The 24,419-nt window shown below is 46.0% G+C and overlaps 1 protein-coding gene across 1 annotated transcript in view; it reads right to left on the minus strand.

Annotated features, from left to right (window-relative positions):
• Positions 1 to 22,607, minus strand: part of PLEKHA7 (pleckstrin homology domain containing, family A member 7) — a 135,267-nt gene extending 112,660 nt beyond the window's left edge. Inside the window, exon 1 of the mRNA XM_011937430.1 lies at positions 22,246 to 22,607. Within this exon, the coding sequence (XP_011792820.1) occupies positions 22,246 to 22,328 (83 nt within the window). The 5' untranslated portion in view covers positions 22,329 to 22,607. The remainder of the gene's footprint in view (positions 1 to 22,245) is intronic.
• Positions 22,608 to 24,419: the final 1,812 nt, after the last annotated feature.

A 24,419-nucleotide genomic window follows, 5' to 3' on the forward strand; every position in this document is an offset into this window, starting at 1 on the left:
ATATATTTTATGAAACAATTTATTTTTGGTTCCCTACTTATAAAAAATAATATATACTCCTTAGAGAAAAATGGAAAAAGGCTGTCTAGGAAAGTAGATAGCTGAGGAAAAAATAAATCACCTCTAGGTTCACCAGCCAGACAACAGGCTGAGAGCTGAATATTCAATTTTGTGCTAGATTAAATCCATTTTTCCAGTTTACTATAGTGAAGACAAACTAATATAAGCCAGAAGTTTGAGAAAACTGCATGGGGGTTTATCCTTTCTCCTCTAAATTCCACCATTAGCAACTCATTTATTTAGGTAAGCATTATCCTTCCCAATATGTCTTTTCTCTTTTTTCGGGGGTGGGAAGGAACAGCTTTATTGAGATAGAATTCACATGTCAAACAATTCACTTAAAGTGTACAATGGAGCTGGGCATGGTGACTCACGTCTGTAATCCCAGCATTTTGGGAGACCGAGGCAGGCAGATTGCTTGAGCTTATGAGTTCAAGACCAGCCTGGACAACATAGCAAAACCCCATCTCTACAAAAAATATAAAAATTAGCTGGGTGTGGCGGTGCACGCCTACAGTCTCAGCTGCTCAAGAGGCCGAGGTGGGAGGACAGTTTGACCCAAGAGGTAGAGGTTGCAGTGAGCTGAAATTGCACCAGTGCACTCCAGCCTGGGGCAGGAGAGCCAGGCCTTGTCTCAAAAAATAATAGTGTACAATGCAATGGCTTTTAGTATATTGAGAGTTGTACAATCATCACCCCATCCAAATTTAAAACATTTCATGGCCGGGTGCAGTGGCTCACACCTGTAATCCCAGCACTTTGGGAGGCCGAGGCGGGCAGATCACAAGGTCAGGAGATTGAGACCATCCTGGCTAACACGGTGAAACCTCATCTCTACTAAAAAAAAATACAAAAAAATTAGCCGGGTGTGCTGGCGGGTGCCTGTAGTCCCAGCTACTCGGGAGGCTGAGGCAGGAGAACGGCATGAACCCGGGAGGCAGAGCTTTCTGTGAGCCGAGATTGCACCACTACACTCCAGCCTGGGCGACAGAGACTCCGTCTCCAAAAAAAAAAAAAAAAAGTTTCATTGCCCTAAATGGAAGTCCCATACTCTCTAGCCATCACCTGAGCTCCAGCCCTAGGCAGCCATAAATCCACTTTCTATCTCTATGGATTTCCCTATTCTGAACATTTCATATAAATAGGATTATACACTAGGTCATCTTTTGTGACTGGCATATTTCATTTAGCATAATGTTTTCAAGGTTCATTCTTGTGTTCTTGTTGTAGCATGTACCGGTACTTTATTCCTTCCTATTGCCAGATAATAATCCATTACATAGATACACCACATTTTATTTATCCACCCATCAGTTGATGGACTTTGGGTTTTCACTTCGAGGATATTATGAATAATATAGCTATGAATTGTGTACAAGTTTTTGTGTAGGTGGACATGTTTTCACTTCTCTTGGGTATATACCTAGGAATGGAATTCATGACTCATATGGTAACTTTATGTTTAACCTTTTGAGAACCTGCAGCTGGCTTCCAAGGTGGCTCCGCTCCACCATTTTACACTCCTACCAGCAGTGCATCAGTGTTCCCACTTCTCCACGCCCTCACCAGCACATCTTAAATATCTGTCCTTTTTAATGTAAACATCCTAGTGTGTGTAAAGTAGTATTCATTATGGTTTTGATTTGAATTTCCTTGATGGCTAATGATGCTGAGCATCTTTTCATTTGCTTTTTGGTCATTCCTGCATCTTCTTTGGCCCAGCTTGTCTTTTAAACTACAAGTACCTCTGGACAGAGGCACTCCCTAAATTCAAATGTTACTTATTAGCTAAATGATCTTGGGCAAGTCATTTAACTTTTATTAGCTTCAGGCTCCTTCTCTGCAATGTGGAGATGATAATATTAACTACCCAATAGGAGATGCAAGGATTGAAATAACGCATCTTGGATTTCAAGGATTGAAATAATGCAAGGATTGAAATAAGGTAAAGGACTTAGCAGACAGCTGGGCACACAATGAACAGTCAGCAAGTGACAGTTATTATTAACAACAACCCTATTCACCCTTTACAATCCATAAATGCTTTGAAACAGTTCTTCCCATAAGGAGAGAGCCTAAGATCTGGGACAGAGAAGTTGGGAGCAAAGGACAAGGGGAGCTCAAAAGAGTTGAATAAAAAGGAAAATGAAAACAATTACTTATGGGCCATTTTCACAGTCTTGTTTTAGTTATCTTTGCCAAAGGTCAGCCTAGAGCCTACTCCTGCACCCTTCCAATCATGATGTAAACACCTAGTTCACTGTATTAAATCCATTTCTGTTTAGAAAAGCGAGAATAGCTTCTTACTACTGCTATTGAACCCTGACTGAACAGGAAGGAAGGAAGGTCTTAGTCACAGCTCTGTAATTACAGCCATGCACACTGCCTGGCATATAACATTAGGTGATCAGTAGCTGAAGTGAATCAAATGGAATCAATGAGTACATTAATGAATGGAATGAATAAATGGGCAAACAAAGCATGTTTGTGATGTTTGCTCAGTTAGGTGAATGAGGACTCCCTCATCCAGAGGGTCCCGGGGAAGGCTGAGATCAGTGCCCAGGACTGGCAGCCAAGGTTCTCACTGACCATCCATAACCCATCACCATTGCACAGATGCTTACATTAGAATATCTTTCATTTTTTTGTTGCCAACACTCAGGGATTATAGATTGTAGAAAATGCTGTTTTCCTGTATTTCTTAAAGTCATGAGTGAGAAGGTGAAAAGGCCTCCACTGTGCTTCTTGGCATATAAATAACCCATAGCAGAAAGAAAGGGGAGTCAATGGTTCCAAATTCAAAATAAAGACAGGCTGTTCTGACAAAGTCCAAATTACAGAGTGCTCCAGGCAGAAATAGAGACATCTTTTACAGAAATTCTATTTGCCCATTCAATTCCAAAAGAGAGAATCAAACCAAGAAAACTCTTCCACGCCTTCCACAAATTGATTTAGTTTCAGCAGCCACCTGGGGCAGCACACAGTCAGACAGCAAACAGGCCTTTCGGCTTTTGTCCTTCTTGCCATGTTCTCTTCCTTCAGAGACTGGAAAAGGATCGCTGCCACTTCATTCTTCAAGGGGTACAAAGATAGAGCCCGCTCTACATTCCTGCTCTACAATTTTGCAAATCGCTATCTTCCCCTCAGATCTTTCAGAGCCAAAATTGTAGAACCCTCTCAAAAACCTTCAAGCTATCAGAGTATGATAGGTTTCGATTTTGCAATTCATTTTGGGCTCCCTTTTGACAGGTCTTTATTGGCTTAAAACATTTGTTATTCTTACATGTTATCATTTATTGAAAGCATTTACAGAACATTCCTTCCTACATGTCCCCTCATTCTCTACGCACAAGCAACATCTGAGTGCCTGCTCTGTACCCATTCATTGGGAATATAGCTCCTCTAAGCTCCAGACAGATTTTTTTCAGGATCGGTACTTCCAAAGACTATTTCTGAAGTTGTCCATCACAGCATTATTTCTACAGTCAAAAACTGGAAATTATCAGCCGGGCGCAGTGGCTCATGCCTGTAATCCCAGCACTCTGAGAGGCCGAGGCGGGTGGATCATGAGGTCAGCAGATCCAGACCATCCTAGCTAACAGGGTGAAACTCCGTCTCTACTAAAAATACAAAAAATTAGCCGGGCGCGGTGGCAGGCGCCTGTAGTCCCAGTTACTTGGGAGGCTGTGGCAGGAGAATGGCGTGAACGCGGGAGGTGGAGCTTGCAGTGAGCCGAGATCGGGCCACTGCACTCCAGTCTGGGTGACAGAGTGAGACTCTGTCTCAAAAAAACAAACAAACAAACAAAAAACTGGAAATTACCTAATTGTCCAACCATAAAGTAATGGCTAAGCAAAATAAGCTGTTTATACTGATGAAACAGCCATTAAACATAAAGTTTATAAAGAATCTAAGCTTATTAGATCTTTGTGTTAAATGAAAACCAGGCAGCAACCACATTGTATATAAAATATAATCTCAATTATCTTTACAAAATGCAAGGAATGAATATTGGATAAAAATAGACCAAAATGTTAATTCTAAGATTATGGATATCTCTCTTCAGCATACATTTCTTCAGAATTTGTGGAAAATTTACAAAATAAAAGCATACACAATAAAAATTAACTGTAATAGGCAACCACTGTTACTAATTTGGTATTTTGCTATCCATTATTTATATAAGAATAAAAATTCATAAATATACTTTGCATATATTCCTTGCAATTTTAAAACTTCAAAATGGGGAAGAATAAGAAAAGTTTAGACATATAAAGACAATGCAATGTTAACTGAAAAAGTCAAAATCATATATATGACTAAAAGCATGTTATATAAAAAGACTTCTCACTACTTTGTACCCTGTCAAACCCATGCCATATCATGTACACCTATTTAAAATAAATAAAAGACGGGGCTGGACACAGTGACTCACGCCTGTAATCTCAGGAGTTTGGAAGACAAAAGTGGGAGATTACTTGAACTCAGGAGTTTGAGACCAGCCTAGGCAACATGGCAAAACCCCATCTGTACCAAAAATACAAAAATTACTTGGGTGTGGTGGTGCACGCCCATGGTCCCAGCTACTTGAGAGGCTGAGGTGGGAGGATATCTGGAGCCTGGGAAATCAAGGCTGCAGTGAGCCATGATGATGCCACTGCACTCCAACCTGGGTGTCAGAGCAAGAAGATCCTGTCTTAAATTTAAAAAATAAATAAATGAAGTAATTAAAATAAATGTTATTTCCCCATCTTCCATAAAATCCAGAAGATACAATAAAGTCAAGTGAATATGGCTGCTTTTCCCCTTTGTCTCTATTATCCCATTTTTGATATAATGCAGTTATATGACCTTCACAGGATAGAAGAATTTTTTTTAAATTCTATACTTTCCTCAAGGTCGCAATAACCCAAACTGTCTATTAGGCAATTTCTCTTTAAGCAAGCTGAGCCCACTGCCCCTTTCCAAGCTGACTTCTTTGCAGCAGAGGACCAAGGAAGAGCAAGATGAGGCCCTCTGAGGTGGAGCCACAGAACCTCAGCCACACACAGTGCCACGGTACTGCTAGAAGGTGAAAAGCTGTGTAAGAAGGCCTCGGAAATGACTGGCAAGGGAGATCAGTTTGTTTTTCAATTGCCTCTGTATTTCATTCCCTTAAGCATTCTTCCCCAAAGCTCCCACTCCACCATCCCCTGGAATGGGGGTGATGGATTAGCCGCTGAGTAATCGTTAGTCTCACGGCCCCATCTGAACTCAAAGCTACAAACACTTTCAATACAAAGTGTTTAATTTATTTAAGACAGGAATCACCTCCACTTTACAGCTGAGTAAGATGAGGCTCTAGAAGGTTAAGTCCAATCAGCCAAAACCCAGGCCATAGTCTCTGAAGGCTGTGCTTTCCTCCACAGTAGCCCTCTAGGGCCCTAGAGTGAGGGACAGCTCTTCTCATTCAGGCTGTTGGCACTGCTGAGGGCAAGTGACAGCCTAACCAGCTGTCACCCAGTCAGGACAGCTCTGGAAGTTCCAACTGGCCATCTGACAAATAGCAGGACTTTTGTGGGCTGACCTGTGTTCCCTTCAAAATTAATATTCAAAATCCTAATCCTAGAACTTCAAAATGTAACTGTGTTTGGAGATTAGATCCTTAAAGAGGTGATCAAGTTAAAATGACGTATTTAGAGTGGATCCTCATCCAATATGACTGGTGTTCTCATAAGAGGGGGAAATTGGACATGGAGATGACCATGTGAGGATACAGTGAGAAGGTGGCAGCCTTCAAGCCAAAGAGAGAAGTCTCAGAAGGCACCAAACCTTGATCTCAGACTTCGAGCCCCCAGACTGAGAAAATAAATTCTTTTTTTTTCAAGACAGAGTCGTGCTCTGTTGCCCAGGCTGGAGTGCGGTGGCACAAACTCAGCTCACTGCAACCTCTGCTTCTGGGGTTCAAGCGATTTTCCTGCCTCAGCCTCCCAAGTAGTTGGGATTACAGGCATGTGCCACCATGCCCAGGTAATTTTTATATTTTTAGTAGATACGATGTTTCACCATGTTGGCCAGACTGGAGTAACTCCTGACCTCAGGTGATCCACCCGGCTGAACCTCCCAAAGTGCTGGGATTACAGGCATGAGCCACCGCGCCCAGCCAAGAAAATAAACTTCTATAATTAATGCTACCCAGCCTGTGTTATTTTGTAATGCCAGTCCTAGCAGACTAACATAGGGACATCAAATGCCTCAAATTTGGCTGCAGAGGAGGAGCAGGCAGGTGGGGTTTACAGTAATCACCTCCACAGAAATCAGTACAACAGAGGTGGAATGAGCCAATCTAGGCTTCATAAATTGGAAGGATTTGAATCTCCTGTTTCCTCATTTACAAAATGGAGAAAATTATAGTACCATCTTTGTAGAGTTTTGGGGTAGATTAAAAGACATGCATTGTGCTGAACACTTCACATGCACTGACATCCAGTAAGTACTCAACAGCAGCCAAGTATTAATAACACTAATAATTAATAGTAGTGATATAGGAGCACATTCCAGTGGGAGAAAATGTGTGACCAAGGGATGGTGTTTGACGTTACTGAGGAACAAAACAAGCTTCAGTTTCTCAGTCTTTCTATGTTCACACAGAAACTGGAGCCTCTTAATGTTCATTGCCTTTCCCCTCAAGCTATTCCAGGAATCAGTGACCACCACATCTTGTACTATGTGTATTCTGGTGAAATTCTATCCATAAATTACTGAGCAGAAAGAGACAGTTTCACAAGGCCTGCATGGCAACATCTGAAGGGAAACAGAAGGCAGCAGTAGTATCCTGGATACAGAGTAGGGCCTGCTCCCCACCACACTCTCCAAGGCAGCAGCCTAGACAGGTACAAATACTGTGCTGAGAGCCTCAGCTCCTGCAGAACTTGGCCAGACTCTCACTCTGTCCCTGACTCCTCAGTCATGCTCCCTCTCTGGGCTCAGTTTCCTCCTCTACAAATTGAAGCACTGCACTAACTGAGCTTTGCTGTCCCAAAGAGCCCAAAGACCTTTATACTTAAGTTCATCTGCATGCATCTTTTTGCAGACTGATGCTTGCTTCACTGCCCACATTCAGACTTCATGTATGAATTAATCATGCTCCTCTCTGGGTGCTGGCAATGAGGGAAAATAAAGTGTCGGGGTTTCACTTTTCATAACACGTCTGACAGCCCTTCAGAAATGTCACCATAAAAAGAAACCGGCTGTTGCCTGAGGTAATAACCTAATGGCCAATCTTGCAGAGACAATGACCCTAAAGAGATATGGCAATGGCCACCAAGAAGAGGTAGATCAAATTTAAAGTGGGAGGGGGAAGATTAACTTTATGGGAAGATGACAAGGATAATATACTTGGCCAAATACAAGTCTAGAATTGCTGTGCTGAGTTCTGCACTTTTAAATTTGAGAAAATCTCAAGTGCTGGTAATTAGACCTGAATTTTATCAGCACCAATTAATATATGAGTAATGTTTTATAAACACTTCTACATCCAAGGTGTCACTTAATTCTCATTCACAACAAACATTTCTTTCTATCATAATCAGATGAGGAAAGGAGTTCCAGAAAGTTAAGCGACTTGCCCAAGATCACACACCTAGAAAGCCCAGTGTGGCAGGCAAATCACAGATTGGAGTCGAAAGTCAGTGGTCTTTCCAAGCTTATTTATGCCTTCCCTCTGTAAGCCAAAACAAAGATGAGGAGAGAGCTTATATTTAGTGTGACTTCATTTATGTTTGTAATACAGCATATTAGCGAAGCTGGGAAGAAGCCAGCTCTGCAAATTTTACAAGTCCCCAAACATAAAAATAAATGTCATGGGATACCACTAGGGAACATCCTTGGAACACGGCTTCCCCCACTAAAGCAACTGGGACAACTGGGTTGCAACTGGGACACTTTTGCCCCCCAGGGGACATTTTATAATGCCTGGAGACATTTTTGGTTGTCACAACTGGGAAGCACTACTGGCATCTGGGGGTAAAATCCGGGGACGCTGCCAAACATCCTACAATATACAGGCCAGCCCACCACAACAAAGAATAATCTGGTCCAAATCAACAAGGGCACTCTCCATCTAAACAAACTAGAGGAGCAGAAAGAGGGACTACACTTTGCAAAGAACAAAGCTTCATACAAATATGAGGCAGAGATAGAATTCTGGACTCGGCTTTGAGTCCTCTCAGGCTTGGTTCCAGCTGTAATCTACTGTGTGATCCTGGGCAAGTCACTTAACCACTCTGTCACATTTCCTGACTGTAAAGCAAGAGTGATGTGACATTTTTTAACTGAGTGATTCTGAAACATTCCTATATCTGATGACCTGGGATCCTGGCTAAAATGCAAATTCCTAGGTTTTATTCCCAGGGATTCTGCATTTTTAACAAGCACCCAAGATGAATCTATTACAGGTGATTAGCAAATTGCAGTTTGAAATAGCACGAGGAAATCAAAATATGTGTATCTTATTCTAAGCAGGATTTTCTAGTTTGGGGAATGGCATCATCAGCACCCCAGGTGTTAACTTGGAGGCCTCCTCACCTGTGGGAAAACTACAGGGGTTCTCTCAAGGAAGCTTCAACTTCTCTAAGGCTGACAGGGCCAGGAAGGCAGGCTGGCCATGAGACAGAAGCTAAGGGGCAGCTGCAACCACAAAAACAGCCCTTCAACCTGGGAGACTACTCTTGGAACAAAGCTCCAACCACAAACACCCCAGAGGGCATGGGAGAAGGGGTAAGACTCAGGACATCAAGTCGTGTGCATTAGCAAAAAGGAGTGCAATCTTTCTCAGTCACAAAAAGGAACCCACAGCCAAACCCAAACACACACAGCCAAGGCGCTCATTCACTCATGGCATTAGTCTGGTCCTTTATTGACTCCTCTGGAAAGAGGTCTCTACAATATTCAAGAGCAAACTGGCAGAAGTGAGGTCTCAGGGATAACAGGGAGTCATCCAGGTTTGAACACTCGCTGCAGGCACCCACTACTCTGAGCTGTCTTCTAGGCCCAAACTGAAAAGCCATCCTTGATTCACTCAGAGCTCTTTCCCCATGCTCTCCCACCTGCTCCAAAAGCTTGAGGAAAAAGTTAATCCAGTCCCTGTGCTGATGAATCAAATAGAGACACACTCATATCCTGCTTCTTCCTTTTTATCTTTAACCTAAACCAAAGCATCCTCATCCTGTCCACATCACCTGCTTAATTACCAAGCAGAGCGACACAGCCAGAGCACACCCTGGTAACAGAAATGGGTGCAAGATACATCTCAGGAGGCTTCCCATCAAGCCAGTCCCTCACATGAAAGCCCTGATGCAATGCTCTCATTTGGCAGTTTACCCTTTCTGCTTCCAAAAAGGATGCGGAGTAACCTACTGCTGCAGATGTCACAGGCTCCTACTATGTATCTTCCCATAAAAGGAAACTGCTGATAGGGTATGGCAGACACACCTTACTCCTTATTCAGTGGAATGTTGCCAGAGCCCCAGTCCAGACCAAATAAATCAGAATCTCAGGCACTGGGTCCCAGACATATTTTTTAAAAGCTCCCCAAGGGATTCTAACATGCAGCCAGGGGTGGCACTCACTGGACTAAGGCCTTGCAGTGGAGACTCTGGCCTCCAACTTCAACCTGCTAGGCTAAAAGTACAGTGACATTCGGCACCAAAGAGAATTTGGTATAACAATAAAGGAAGACAGAAAAAGTTTCCCCTCTTCAAAAGGAGGAATAACACTATGACATGGATATTTTAAAGGGGAGCTGAAGAGCAGAGAACTAGCTTCTTTATTGAGCACCCAAAACTACTGGGTTTTGCCTCTTAAATGCTGATTTCATTTCAATCAAGACCTACACTGCACGAGACACTGAAGAAGGGAATAGCAAAGCATAAAACAAGGCATCTCATCTTATGTGTGTAGAACTTCCAAGGAGGACAAGCTGGGAGCATCAAGCAGATAACATTAAGGCAGGACTTCCGGGTGCTGTGATGGAGGGGCGGGCAGGGAGCTGGAGGAGGTCAGCCAGCCCAGACTGGGTCACCGGGAGGCTCCAGGCTCCACCTCCTCTGGGCTTCTAGCCATGCTCAGATACTCCCACAGGTGCTGCAAACACTCAATTCCCAGTCTCTTTCCTGTGCGACTCGCTCCGCCCTGCTGGCCAATTGCCAGCCAGCTCTAAAATGCCTAAGTGAGGGGACACAAGAGGCCTCTTGCTGCCCATGAAGTTGCAGCTATATTCATTTCCCTTCCAAATTAACATCCTACTGCTCCATAATAAAGCTGTCAGCTCTCAACAATGGACCCACGCTAAGAAAGGTGACCAAGGCTGTTCTGGTAGAGGGCACAGCTGCTTTATGCCAAGGGTGGGAGGCCCAGGGTGGGACCCTTTCCTCCCACAATGACAGCCGGATTTCCTATTACCAGAATGTTCTCAAACGCCCCTCCTTGCCTGGCCGTCTTCCTTCACTGTACATTTACCACTTGGCCAATGCAATTGGGGCTGAAACACAATTAATCCCCGCTCCAGCCACATTTTTTCCCCCCAGAGAATGAATCTGATAGACCCACAGCATCCAGAGGAGAGCGCCACTCTGAATGCTAATTGCCCCCACAAGTTCTGCAGAGGGCATAGGAGATGCTGGCCTCCACAGCAGGAGCAGTCTAGGATTCAGAAACCCTACCTGGTGTTATCAGCAGCAACTAGATGCAAGGACCGCTCTCCCAGTCGTGACAGCAGTAGCCAGAGACCCTCAAGTTTCCTCCAGGGTAACATAAGGCTGGCAGCTGGCGTCGCAGTGGTCAGGGGAGAGAGGTGAACAAGGCTGCCTGCAGACAGTGCGCAGCTTTGCTCTGCTCCACTCCACTGAGGGGAAGCGACAGCGGGTGAGAATTTAAAATGCAGCAGATGAGATTTAGGTTAGATTCACAGACGAACTTCCTGACAGAGAGGGAAGCACTGGAAAGGCTGACCCAGTACTTAAATTTCACTGGCAAACCACAAGAGGCTGATTGTACTGTCCGCCAGGAATCAAGTGAGTGGCAAGGAGGCAGCCTTCTGTGCACAATGGTCAGAAACAGGGACCTCACCCAGGCTGGCCTGCAGCTGCCTCACCACACACTTTTTTGCTTTTTAATATAAGGTAAATAGAAGAGTCCACTAAAATACACTTTTAAATGTGCTTATTCTTTGATCTAGGAATCCCAGTTCCAGGAATTTAAGAAAATCGTTCTTTAAAAGGTCAAATGTTTTTATGTATTTTAGGAGAAAAGTAGAAGCGATCTAAATGCCTAACTATAGAACAGGGAATAATTAAGAATATTATGGCATGTGTGCACCACAGACTACTATGTAGCAAATAAAAATGTTCTTAAGGAATATGTAATGATCTGGGAAATACACATGATATCGTAAGTGAATAAAGCATATTTTAAAAAAAAAATGGTTTAAGTGCCTTTGAAAAAAGAAGAAAGGGAAATTTACCAAAACGTTAGCAGTAATCATCTCTGGATTTAGAAGTAGACATTTTTTTCTTTCTTGATACTTTCCCAATATTCTAAAATAAGTACATTATTTGAATAATCAGAAAACATCGACATTTAAAAGAGGAAAAAAAGATCAGTCTCATCTCTGACGTACCTCAGCGCCATAAATCTACTTCATCGGCACAGCCATTATTTCCAGAAAGCAAACCAGTGACACTCATTCTCGTACTTGGCAAGACAAACATTCTCGCTTCCACAGTGGCCCTGCGTACCTACTACAGCCACCAGAAAAACACTGATCAGCATCTCCTGCCAGGAAGCACAGGGTCTTCCCACTCAAGAATTCACGGGGCTCTCAGTCTATGGCCAGACCTTCCTTCACATCCAACTACAATGTGCCTGAGTCTGAAAGGCAAGGGAGAAAGGCAGAATCCTGCAAAGAACTGGGACTTACTGAATTAACCCTGGGAAATATTAAAGTGATCTAGAGTTCACCACTATTTATGAATGTCCACTGCATGCCAGGAAAGGGACAGGATGCTTTCACATGCTTTGCAACACGGCAATTATTAGCCCTGTTTTACACACGAGAAAATGAAGGTTACAGAACTCCAGCCAACTTCCCTCAAATCACACAGACGGTAAGTGGCAGGGCTAGTACGGCTAGTACTACATGCTTGTCACTTGACCCCAAGACAAGAAAGGTTTTTCTCCTCAGCTGCCTCCAGCGTTCGTGTCTTTGGAGAAAACACGATGCAGGTCACACTTCTCTCTCCTAGACTTATACCCCCACTCCCAGTACCCTGAGACAGGCCACTCTGCTGCTTCTTGCCCACTTTCTATCTCCACCACTACCCAGGGATGCAAATACAATAGCCCCATGTGGACACCTCAATGATCCACTGTGGCCGAATTCCACAGCCCACCTCAATGACCCTTAAGGGGATGGGGTTTACTATCAAGGCCTTCTCCAGAGGTGTCTGAGACACGCTGCCTTCAGGTTCTCCCTGAACTCACAACATCTCTGAGGCAGGCTGGCCTCTTATCTCCTTTTACAGATGGGAAAACAGATTGGAAAGTATGTTGACCTGCTCTAAGTCTAATAAGAAGCAGACCTAGGACTAGAACTCAGGTCCTCTCATATCTGGCCAAGTGGTCTTTCTACCACAGAAAACCATGCTCAGAACATGGGCTCTGAGGCCTAAAGACCTGGATTCGAATCTCAGCCCCACTACTTACAAGCTGTGTGGTGTTGGGCCTGATTAACTTAAGTCTCATTTCCCTCAATCACAGGATAAGGAAAACAGTCCCTACCCCAGGCAGTTGTTTTGAGGATTAGATTGGACAATGTGTAAAAAAGCCATTGCAGTACCTGGAACAGTGAACTCTACTATCACACAACCCTGAGGAGGAAACATAGGACTTTTCAACCTATCTCCCCAATTATGCAAGGCCCAAAAGGCTTTAGTCTGAAAACAGAGCCATGGAGACTGCACCAATTTAGATGGAACCAGCTTTCTCCCTTGCAAGGACTGCCAGTAAGCTCCACCTGGTTTTCAGATCTGACTGAGATGACATTGATGCTCGCTTTTTCCCGCCATAAAGGCTCTTCCCTGCCCATCTTCCTCCAACTTATCCTCAGTGGCACCCCTGAGGCCAGGCTGAATTAGGTCCCTCAGAATCCTGGATTTATAGCCCTGCTGGGACACTACCACTATTATCAAAAGCGACTGTTGAGGCTGGGCACGGTGGCTCACACCTGTAATCCCAACACTTTGGGAGGCTGAGGCTAGCGGATCAATTGAGGTCAGGAGTTCGGAACCAACCTGGCCAACACAGTGCAACCCCGTCTCTACAAAAAATACAAAAATTAGCCAGGCTTTGTGGCAGGCACCTGTAATCCCAGCTACTCGGGAGGCTGAGTTAGGAGAATCACTTGAATCTGGGAGGTGGAGGTTGCAGTGAGCCAAGTTCATGCCACTGCCCCCCAGCCTGGATGACAGAGCAAGACCTTGTCTCAAAAAAATAAAAAATAAAAAATTGGCTATTGACTTGCCTGTTTTCCCCACTAGACTGAGAGCTGCTTGAAGGCAGAGATATGCTATACTCACTGTTTATCTTCAGTGTCTATCTATATCAGCTTCCTATTGCTGCTATAACAAATTATCATAAATTTAGGAACTTAAAACAACACAAATTTATCATCCTAAGGTTTTGGAGGTCAGATGTCCAAAATCAGTTTTATTGGACTGAAATCAAAGTGTCAGCAGAGCCGTGCTCCTCAGGAGGCCCTAGGGCAGAATCCATTCCTTGCCTCTTCCAGCTTCTAGAGGCTGCCCACATTCCTTGGCTCAAGGGCACAACGCTCCAACCTCTACTACCCTCCTCATATTTCCTTCCCTTACTATGATCTTAAAAGGACCCTTCTGATTACATGGGCCCACACTGATAATCCAGAATGATCTTCCCATCCCAAAGTCCTTCCCTTCATCATATCTGAAAGTCCCTTTTCCCACATAAGGTAACATATTCACAGGTTCTGGGTATTAGCACATGGACATCTTTTGGAGGGGCCCATCATTTGGCCCACTCCACTATCATAGCACCTACCACATCGCAGATGCAGGGACTGTTCACCTTGTGCAAGAGACCATGCTCCATGTAGTCCTAAAGCACTAAGAAGTTGAACCTTCTTGGTTGGTTTAGGAGGGACCAAAAGCTTGGATCCCATGTTCTAGCCAAAATGTCCCACAAGGGGCCCTGAAAGTCGTTCTTCTCTCTATAACCTACAGCTCCAGGTTTCTTCAGCTAACGTGGAAGCAGCCCACACCTCACCTCCACGCCTCCACTCTAGGTAAATGCCTACTAGTTGATTCTCTGAACTCTGAAAGTATGGATAGATGACTCAATCTCAAGAGTCATTCACAATCTACATCTTCCTGGGGCTCACAATTCACATGGCGTCATCACAACATGGACAGAAGCAGGATAAGGGTTCCATCACTGAATAGCACGAGTCAGATTTGATAAATACTGCACATTCTTTAAAATTCTATCAAAATCAAGCCTTAAATTATCAGGCTATAGCAGCAATCTAGCAACCCAATCACATTCATTTCCACTTGAGCCTGGTACCTTAACAAGAACATGTCAAATCCCAACAGGAGTCAGACCTAGGAGGAGAAAGGTCCCAGGCTCACTCACCTTGTGGAATGCAGCAGGTGGCTATAAGGGGCAACTGAAGGAGTCCAAGCTGGGATCTGAACCTTCACTCTCCAACCTCTCTTCTGTAACCTTGAGCTTGTTACTCAACTTCTGAGCTTTCTCAATATATACACATGTCAGTACAATGAGCCCGCTGATACTGACCAGCAGGTAAAATGTCCAGCAAGTAGTATGTTTTCACTAAGGATTGGCTCCCTTCTACTTGCCCCTGAAATAATAAAGCTGTCCAGGCAGGTGGATCCATTAGGAGGAAGTATAAACTGGTGTAAATGCACTGTTTCCCTAATGTTAACCACACATCGCTCACACCACCTCTGTAATTTCTGCCACATCTTGTCCAACCTGTACTTCCACTTTTTTCCTTTAAATAGACCACAAGGACTCTAGCTATATCCTAAGCATAACAGCTGCCAAATGATGACTTTGATGTTCTAGTTATATTTTTCTTCAAACACACATGAAAAACATTATATACTCACAAAAAAAAAAACTATTCAGAAATATTCACTCCTTGGCCAGGTGTGGTGGCTCATGCCTATAATCCCAGCACTTTGGGAGGCCAAGGTGGGCGGATCACCTGAGGTCAGGAGTTTGAGACCAGCCTGGCCAACATGATGAAACCCCATCTCTACTAAAAAAATACAAAAAAAAATAGCTGGGCTTGATGGCAGATGCCTATAATCCCAGCTACCTGGGAGCTGAGGCAGGAGAATCACTTGAACCTGGGAGGCAGAGGTTGTAGTGAGCTGAGATCACGCCATTGCACTCCAGCCTGGGTGACAAGAGTGAAACTCTGTCAAAAAGAAAGAAAGAAAGAAAGATTGATTGATTCACCCCTGTATTACCCCATATATAATTTCACACTTTGGGAAACTCCGGTGAAAAGAAAGCTTGAGTTCTGGTCCTCGCTTAACTAAAAACTATTCGGCATGCCCAGGTCACTGCTCTTCTCTAAGACTCAGTTTTCCCCAGTAAGAAAATAAAAAGAGGCCAGGCGCGGTGGCTCAAGCCTGTAATCCCAGCACTTTGGGAGGCCGAGACAGGCGGATCACGAGGTCAGGAGATCGAGACCATCCTGGCTAACACGGTGAAACCCCGTCTCTACTAAAAATACAAAAACTAGCCGGGCGAGGTGGCGGGCGCCTGTAGTCCCAGCTACTCGGGAGGCTGAGGCAGGAGAATGGCGTAAACCCAGGAGGCGGAGCTTGCAGTGAGCTGAGATCTGGCCACTGCACTCCAGTCCGGGCGACAGAGCGAGACTCCGCCTCAAAAAAAAAAGAAAAGAAAAAGAACCAGATGCAGTGGCTGGTGCCTGTAATCCCAGCTTCTCAGGAGACAGGCAGAAAGATCACTTGAGGCCAGGAGTTCAAGACCAGCCTGGGCAACATAGTGAGATCTCATCTCTAAAAAAAGAAAAAAACTTAGCCGAGCATGGTAGCTCATACCTGTAGTGCTATCTTTTTGAGAGGCTGGTCAGGAGCCCAGGAGTTGGATGCTGCAGTGAGCTATGATCACACCACTGCACTCCAGTCTGGGCAACAGAGCAAGACCTCATCTCTTAAAATTAAAAATTTGGAAAAAAAAAAGAAAGTAAAAGGGATAGTCTAGGTAACCTTTTCATTCCCCTCCAGTTCCAATACTCTGAGATTTATTACCAAATGATCCCAAAAAAACAAAAGATTCTAAGCAGGGAATTTTTTAAAAAAGATAATAAATATTACTCAATATAATTAGAATCAGAGAGAGAGAAAGGATGAGAGAGGAAATGACAAAGAGATATGTACCATCCCTTCTTTCTTCACAAAGGACTTTGACTTTGAGCTTCCCTTTTCTGGGATTTGTGATACCAGCAGTTTTTCACAGGAGAGGACACTTGCTTTTGTAATGGGACAAGCTGGATTTGGATCCCAGCTTGGGTGGCTGCTAGTTTTATCACCTTAGGCAGACTATTTAACCTCTGAGTTTCTACAATTATAAAATGGGCAATGCCTCCTTCACAGGGTTGATTGGGGATTAAGTGTGAGTAACTTGCATAAAGCACATGGAAAGGGCTGGATACCAGAGATGTTTGCTATTACTATTATATCTGTACTATTGGTTGAGTACACATCTGCCTCTCCCACTTAATTGTAAATTCCGAAGGGAGGAATGTCTTGTTCATCTCTTTCCCCCACAGTGCCTAGCACAGTGCTTTACTTAAAATAAAGAGCTTCACCTGAATTTGTAGGGAATCAAACCTTACAGAAAGAATGCCTGTTCCAAAGGAGGAAATTAGATATGCCCAGAGATGTATAAATAAAAAGCAAATAGCAAATCTCCCCTGACAAAAACAAATGTCCCCATTTCTAAACAAGCAAAAGAGAAAAGGTTTTTCAAAATCCATCAAAATATGGACAGTGGTTGTCTTCGGTGCTTGGTCCATAATTTCCTCCTTCTATCTTCTTTGTAGTGAAATATTCTAAATTTCCCACAAAGTGTACGTAATAGGAAAAATTATTTAATTTATTATCAGGACAAATAAGACTGCTTGCCTCTGAGTCCGAAAAGTCAGGGACCTGGAGACCAGTCTCTGCCATTACATATCAGACTACTTGACTTCAGACGTGTCACTTCCAAGTTCCAGTAAAATGACAGGAACTATGCCCATTCTGACAACACCAGCAGGCTGCTATAGGAGCAGAGTACACAGCTCCATGCTGTGAAAACCCTTTCTTTGCTAACCAGAGCTCTAGAATCTCATAAGCACACCTAGAGCCTCACCAGTGGTGTCTCACTTTTTATTCCAAACCAGACGTGTATTGCTTTATTGGTGTCACACCTGCATAAATGTTGTTCAAGTAATAAAAAGAGAAAATAACCCACAAAGCGACAGCCTTTTTGCAATCTTATAAACATGCTACAAAAGTAGTAAGAATGAATTTGGGGCTGTGATCGTAACTCTGTTAATGAGCAATGCCCACGTCTGAAACACCACCAGCTGGGAGCCCTAATTTTCACAGAGCATTTTGTTTGTTTGTTTGTTTGTTTGTTTTTTGGTTCCTTTTACGTTTTTTTCCAACACAATGAGAACTTCAGACCTCTGCTCAAGGCAGATCATCTGGAACAGAGCAAAACAACTTACCAGATGCGTCAGAAAGAAAGATGGGACCTTGAAAACTCTGAGCCTAACAGTCAGCTCTAGACCAAACATTTCCCCTGCCTAAAGTCAAACCAAACTAGCAACCTCTTTCTTAAAAGGAACTACTAGGTAGGGTAAGTGCAAAGAGTGTTACAATCCCATGCAAGTGACACTTAAAAGTTACAGACAAGAAGGCACTGTGTCCATTGGCCCCATAGAGCCTATGGATGAGGGGGCAGAGAGGAGTGCCAAAACAGCAAACTTATTTTACAAATTTATGTTCAGATGTAGTCTGGGATGTTAGAACAGGTCAGTGGAAGAAAGGCAGCATGCAAACATATTTGTAGGAACTTTAGTTTATTCCTACTTTGGGAGATAGGTCTTCAGATGCATGATTTCTAATAAGGAGTCAGTTATCCAACAATAACAATTACAATCCTCAACAGCTCAACTTCTTCATCAATGAAATGTGGATAATAATTAAGCTGCATCACAATTTGCTGTGATAATTCAATGGGATAATACAGGAACATACTAAGATCACTGTCTGGTACCTAGTTAGCTATCAATAATACACAATGCCGCATTATAGTTGAGCATACGTTCTCCTGTTTGAGCATAAGAACAAGTGTGTGAGGCAGGTTTTATTATTCTCACAGGACACTGGCTCAAAGAGATAAAAGGACTCGTCTAGAGTCACACAGCTAAAATGTGACAGGTATCCAGTTGCTCTTAGGACTAATATTCCCTAATCCTGGCTGGACCAGAGAAGGCTGGAGTTTGAGCAGGTGACCTTTCCAGTTCAGCTGTGCTGTATGACTGCGGTCAGAGATTCACGGTTCTCCAAGGCCTCTTTGAATATTTGGAGGCTGGAAACAGGTTTGATGTGGAAGTCAGATGAAACTCTTCTAGGACAGTTGTCACATCTGAACCCAAGAGCCCAGGTATGGCCTCTGGCAGCAGCAGAAAATACATTCGTGACATTCTTATTTTCTACATTTAAAAAACAAAACAAAAAAACCTCTCAGCTAATGACCCAAGGACTCTCTAGCTGCCTTAATTCATGAAAAATAATAGCTATCGATTGGTGAGTACTGCGTTAAATCCTTTACAATCATCCCATACAATTCTCACAATTGTCCTGGGGATGGGGGAGTGGCCTTGTCCCTATTTAACAAACAGGCAAAGAAACTGAGACTCAGAGAAGCTGAAGGACACAAAGCTAATAAGTAGCAGAGACTGAATTTGAGCCCAAGCCCCCCAAAGAAATTGCCACACTGCTTCAATTAACCCCTCATTTTCTCCCCTCATTCCCGGGTACTCACAGGGCATAGACCTGGAACATTGGCTTCTTTTCCCTTCACCAGATACAGCACAAACCCTAGGTTGGAACTTCGTGCTTTTGCAAACCAAGACTGCAAAAGCTGCCAGGGTCTTTAGTCTGTTTCTCCTCCCGATCTTGCCTGAGTCAGAACAAACCATCAGACCACTCTTCTCTTAGCCTAAGGAGCTTCTCTTGCCACCCATCCCAGGAAAAGACTCCCTGCCACAGCTGCTACTGAAGAACTCAGTAACCACCATCAAGCAAGTGCCTCTTTTAAGAGGGAAGAGAGAAGACAAGCTAAAGAGCTGGTGCGGAGAGACAGACTGCCCCTTTCCCCTGATAGCAGGGGGAGTCAGGCCCCAGGACGGAGGCGTCCACTGATGTTGGACTCACCATAGTCTGCTCCATCCAGTGCAGACATTAGGAGCAAGACACATGAGGAATTTCCAAGCCAGCCCTACTCAGTCCTCTGTCCTCACAATCCATAGTGGCCATGATATCCTCACCCCACCATCCCACAGCCTGATAACTGCCTCACTTTCCCCATAACCTATAACCTCTGATGCCCTCTCACTTAACTCAGTGCCCTAGGGACCCCACTAACCACCTACTCTTTCCAGAATCACCTTGGGTAGTAGCTGCCCCAGGCCATCCTGGCTGGGCCATTATTCACAAATATGCAGCCATGACCAGCAGACCAAAAGGTGAGACGTTACATGGCAGGCTTCAGTGGTTTTCATAACAGAAAAACCTTGTTCCTAATCAAGGCCATCTTCAAATCCTCAATTCACAGAGTACTAGCAGCTCAGGGCAGGGTCGGAGAAAGCGGCACTCTACAAGCTAGAGCCCAGTGTGTTAGGGGAGGGCTGTCATGGAGTGTACACACCACAAACCCGGTGGCAGGGCAGATGGCACTGATTGCCCAATAACCCAGGGTATCAGAGTCAACAGCCTCTTTAAAGCCAAGCCTTCCTTCACTCATTTTCTCCCTGGAAGGCTGGAGTGAGGTAGGGACTGGAGCAGCCCAGCCCATGGAGACCACAGCAGAGAGGCAGGCAAACTCAGCAAGCCACGTCACTGAGAAAGGGGATAGAAAATTGGGAGGAAGGGAAGGGAGCATAGCAACCTGTCTCGGAGCACCTCTCTGATACACAGCCCACACCCAGGGCTAAAATCTGCCTCCCTGCTCCTTGCCTCCTGTAAGCCCACCCAACTCCCCACACTTTTTGCCTTTGCTCCTCCCCGCTCTTACATAAACCCAGCCCCCTCTTACACTCCCCAGAATGTCAGCTTCCAAGACATGCTCATCTTCCTCATCACACTTACTCTACAGTCCATTCCTTCGACCCTTCCATTAACAGGACTGAAAACTCTGTCCTAAGCCAGCACATAGCTTCCCAGGTTTCTAAGGCACAATGCTACCAGGAAGGCTGAGTTTCACAACTCTTCTAAGGCCCTGGCTGGGTTAAAAAAAATCTCCTCAGGTCTGCCTCCAACCAACCCCCGTCCCTCCCACCTCCCCAGAGCCCAGCCTGGTCCACAGCCCTCCATTTAAGGCTGGGCCCTTGCACTCCCACTCATTAGGGCCCCACCCAGAAATACCCCAGCACACAAACAGAACACCTTGTACAACTATCAGTCTTAGACCCACCCTCCCTCTGACAAGGACAGGAGGGAAACTGAAACTGCCTGAGGGAGGAGCCTCACTCCACCTTCTCTTTTTCCCACCTGGACCTCCCTACTCCCCTCCTGCTGAGGGCCCTGGGAGAGACAAGTCAGGTGATACCTGACAGACACCTCTTCCTCTGCCCACAGCCCCCAGGCCTGAAAATACACCCCAGGGCACTGGCAGAGCACGCAAGGAGGTTTTCAGGCACCATGGCTGGGACAGGGCAACATTTTTCTATTTTTCAGAATGTTTCAGACTCTACCTGCTGAGAGGACTCAGGTCTCCCACACCTGGTCTGGAAGCTTCTTCAGGAAGCTGTCTTGAAGAAGGGGATGGGAGTGAGATTCGTTTAGGAAGGCAAAGGAGGAGGGGTACAGGCGGGTTCTAAAGTACATTAAAATCTGAGGGATGCACCTTTCTGCCCTCTGGGAGGAGAGGGGGCGGTCCCACCGACAGGGAAAGGGGACCCCTTGGGGGGCAGTGCTCGTGCCTTGGGGGAATGCCCTTATCCTTCTCGGGAAATAGACTGCAATACCTCGGGCTTAAACCTTGCCTAGCCAAAGCCAAAAAGGAAAGGGGGAGGCCTGCAACCCACCAATCTCATTTTCAGATTTCCTCTCTCCAGCTTAGACACATTAATAATTAACTTGCCTACCTAGGAGCTTGCCGGCGTTGCCATAAAAGATGAGTAATGGCAGCGGAGTCCCAGCCCTATGCCCGCGGGCTTCAGGGCTCAGGGCTGGAACGGGCGCCTGGAACAAAGCCTCTGCATTCCTTCGGGAAGGTGTGTCTGAAACCAGAGCTGTCACAGGCGAGAAGCTGACCCCTTACCTCCTCCGTAGCCGACTCCTGGCAAGTGTGGGTGTAGAGGAAGGGCAGGCGCCCCGACACACTGGGCGGAACGCTTGGCGGGGTCGCCTTTGCCCACTTCCCGTTCCCCACCCCCTCCACTGCTGGCCAGTTGCTGTCCCCGCAGCCCGCACGCCTGTGGGGCCGTGGGGTCCCCAACCACAGCCGATTTCGGGAATCGGCGCTGTCTGCTGCTGAGACAATCCTGTTAACATGAACGCAGGCTGCACTTGGAGACCCGATTTTTAAAAACAACAGCAGCTCCCTCGGCATCCTTCCCGAGGAGTAACCCAAAGCCGGGCGCCACCTCAATGAATTCTCTTGCAGAAACTCCAGCGGCTAGCTACGGCTCCCTCGCTCATGGCTGGCCAGGGACTAGCCGGCTCCGGTCACGCCCGCGCCCAGACACAAAGCACCCCCAGAAGGAGCCCGTGCACCCTGCTCCCTGTCGGCTCGACAGCCCGCAGACCCCCCGAAAGTTACAGCGCGCACACACACCTGCAGGCCCCCCTTGGCGGCCCCTGCCAGACCTCCAGCGTGGCGGGGCACGCGTGCCAGGGCTGGCAGCTCCGCGGCTCCATGCGACTGCTCCGCGAGCCCGGGCGGGCCACCGGTCAGCGGCGCTGGACTACGGAGGGCGCCGGGGCCTCAGCTCGCCCGCGGCGCATGGCGCGCCCTCCTCGTCCTCGCCCGGGCCTTTCCGAGGAGCCCACACCCACTTGACATCAGCACCGACCAAAGCACGTGGCGCAGTGCCAGACGGCGGACCCCAGCGATCCAGAGCGCGCCCCAGGTGCTGCCGCTCGGCCAGGACGGCGCGTCCGAGCGCAGCACATTCCTTTCCTCGCAGAGGATGCTGCAAGTGGGAGGAGTAGGGAGACTGAGGAGGGGGAGGAAAACGCGCGGAGGGGCAGGACCTGCGGCCTCAGAACGGTGCTGTTCTGGCGTCTAGCCAGACACCAGCAGACCTGTCATCCGTTGCCGCAAGTGCCCATCGGCTGGGAAGACCAGGCTGCAGGAGACCTGGGTTGCTGTCGTCTCCCCTCCAAGAGTCCTGACCTTGAATTCTCTTCCCCAGAATGATTCATGGAGGCTTCTCTCTAACAACCCCTGGTAAATTGCGGGAACGGATTCTGACAAGCCAGGAATGAAGGCTTGGTTAGATGTGACTGCGACCCCATCACCCAGGAGGCCGCTATCAGGCACCCAGCGAAGCAGACCATACCCTCTGGCTTGTCTCTGCCCTGGCAACCTCAACTATGTCTCTTTTCTTTCTCTCTTTTCTCAGTGCCCTTGGCAATAAGGTATCACTCTCCTGGTCCTGCAGGCAATCAGAACTACAGCACCTCTCAGCAGCCCAAACACTTCTAACTCATTCATTAGCACCCATCCAAATATTCAAACGTGCAAACATTTAAGGGTTAGTATATGCCAGGAGCAACATATAATCTTTCTACACTCACAGTGCTTCTACTCTAGTCAGGGAGACCTATATTAAATACAGAACAAAGTAATTACCATTGTTGCAAGGGGATTACAGAGGTGCTATCAGAATGCACCAGGGAGCCTTAAGTCTTGGCAGTCAAGAAAGGCTCCCTGACGAAGTGACACTTGACAAAGCTGAGAGGTTACCCAGGCGGTGGGAAAGTTCAGGCAAAACCACTGGGTATTAAAGTATAAGCTTGCTTCCATTCACAGGTGTAGATGATTAGGCAGAAGTGGAAATGCCATGCTAGAAACATCTGGGCTTTTATCCAGGTGGGGCATAGGGTGGCTCCCAGGCCCTAGAAGACAGCCTGGCTATCTGTCCAAAGACACCCTTATGTCTGTTTTCTCATCTCTCCCTTACCCATGGCTGTCCTGCCTCTGCAAAAGAGCACTGTACAGGAATTCGGCAACCTTCACTTGAGGCACCAACTCAGTCATCAATTTGCTGTGTGGCCATAGAGAAACCCCTTCCACTCTCTGGTATCAGTGTCACTACCTAAAATGAGAGGTTGGGTTGGGGGTGGTGGTGCTAGCCTGTAGCGGTACCTAGTCAGGAGGTTGAGGCAGGGGCGGGAGCAGGGAGGGAATGGCTTGAGCCTAGGAATTTGAGACTGCAGTGATCTGTGATGCACTCCATCCTGGGTGACAAAGCGAGACCCTGTCTCAAAACAAAATAAAAATAAAATGAGAGGTTGGATTAGGACACTGTTTCTCCATATATTTTTTTAAACCATACTTCCTTTTGGATAAATATACAAATGCCATTCCCATTCTTCCATGGTGACAAGGCACCAAATTATTTTCCAAATCAAAAATTATAGTAGTGAATACGCTTTTTTTTTTGAGACGGAGTCTTGCTCTGTCGCCCAGGCTGGAGTGCAGTGGCTGGACCTCAGCTCACTGCAACCTCCGCCTCCCGGGTTCACTCCATTCTCCTGCCTCAGCCTCCCAAGTAGCTGGGACCACAGGCGCCGGCCACCTCGCCCGGCAAATTTTTTGTATTTTTAGTAGAGACAGGGTTTCACCATGTTAGCCAGGATGGTCTCGATCTCCCGACCTCGTGATCCGCCCGTCTTGGCCTCCCAAAGTGCTGGGATTACAGGCTTGAGCCACTGCGCCCGGCCATGAATACGCTTTTTAAAACTATACATGCCCTGTAAGTATTAAGCAATATTGAGATGTCT

Source organism: Colobus angolensis, unplaced genomic scaffold (assembly GCF_000951035.1).
Source record: "Colobus angolensis palliatus isolate OR3802 unplaced genomic scaffold, Cang.pa_1.0 Scaffold164, whole genome shotgun sequence".
Taxonomy (NCBI): domain Eukaryota; kingdom Metazoa; phylum Chordata; class Mammalia; order Primates; family Cercopithecidae; genus Colobus; species Colobus angolensis.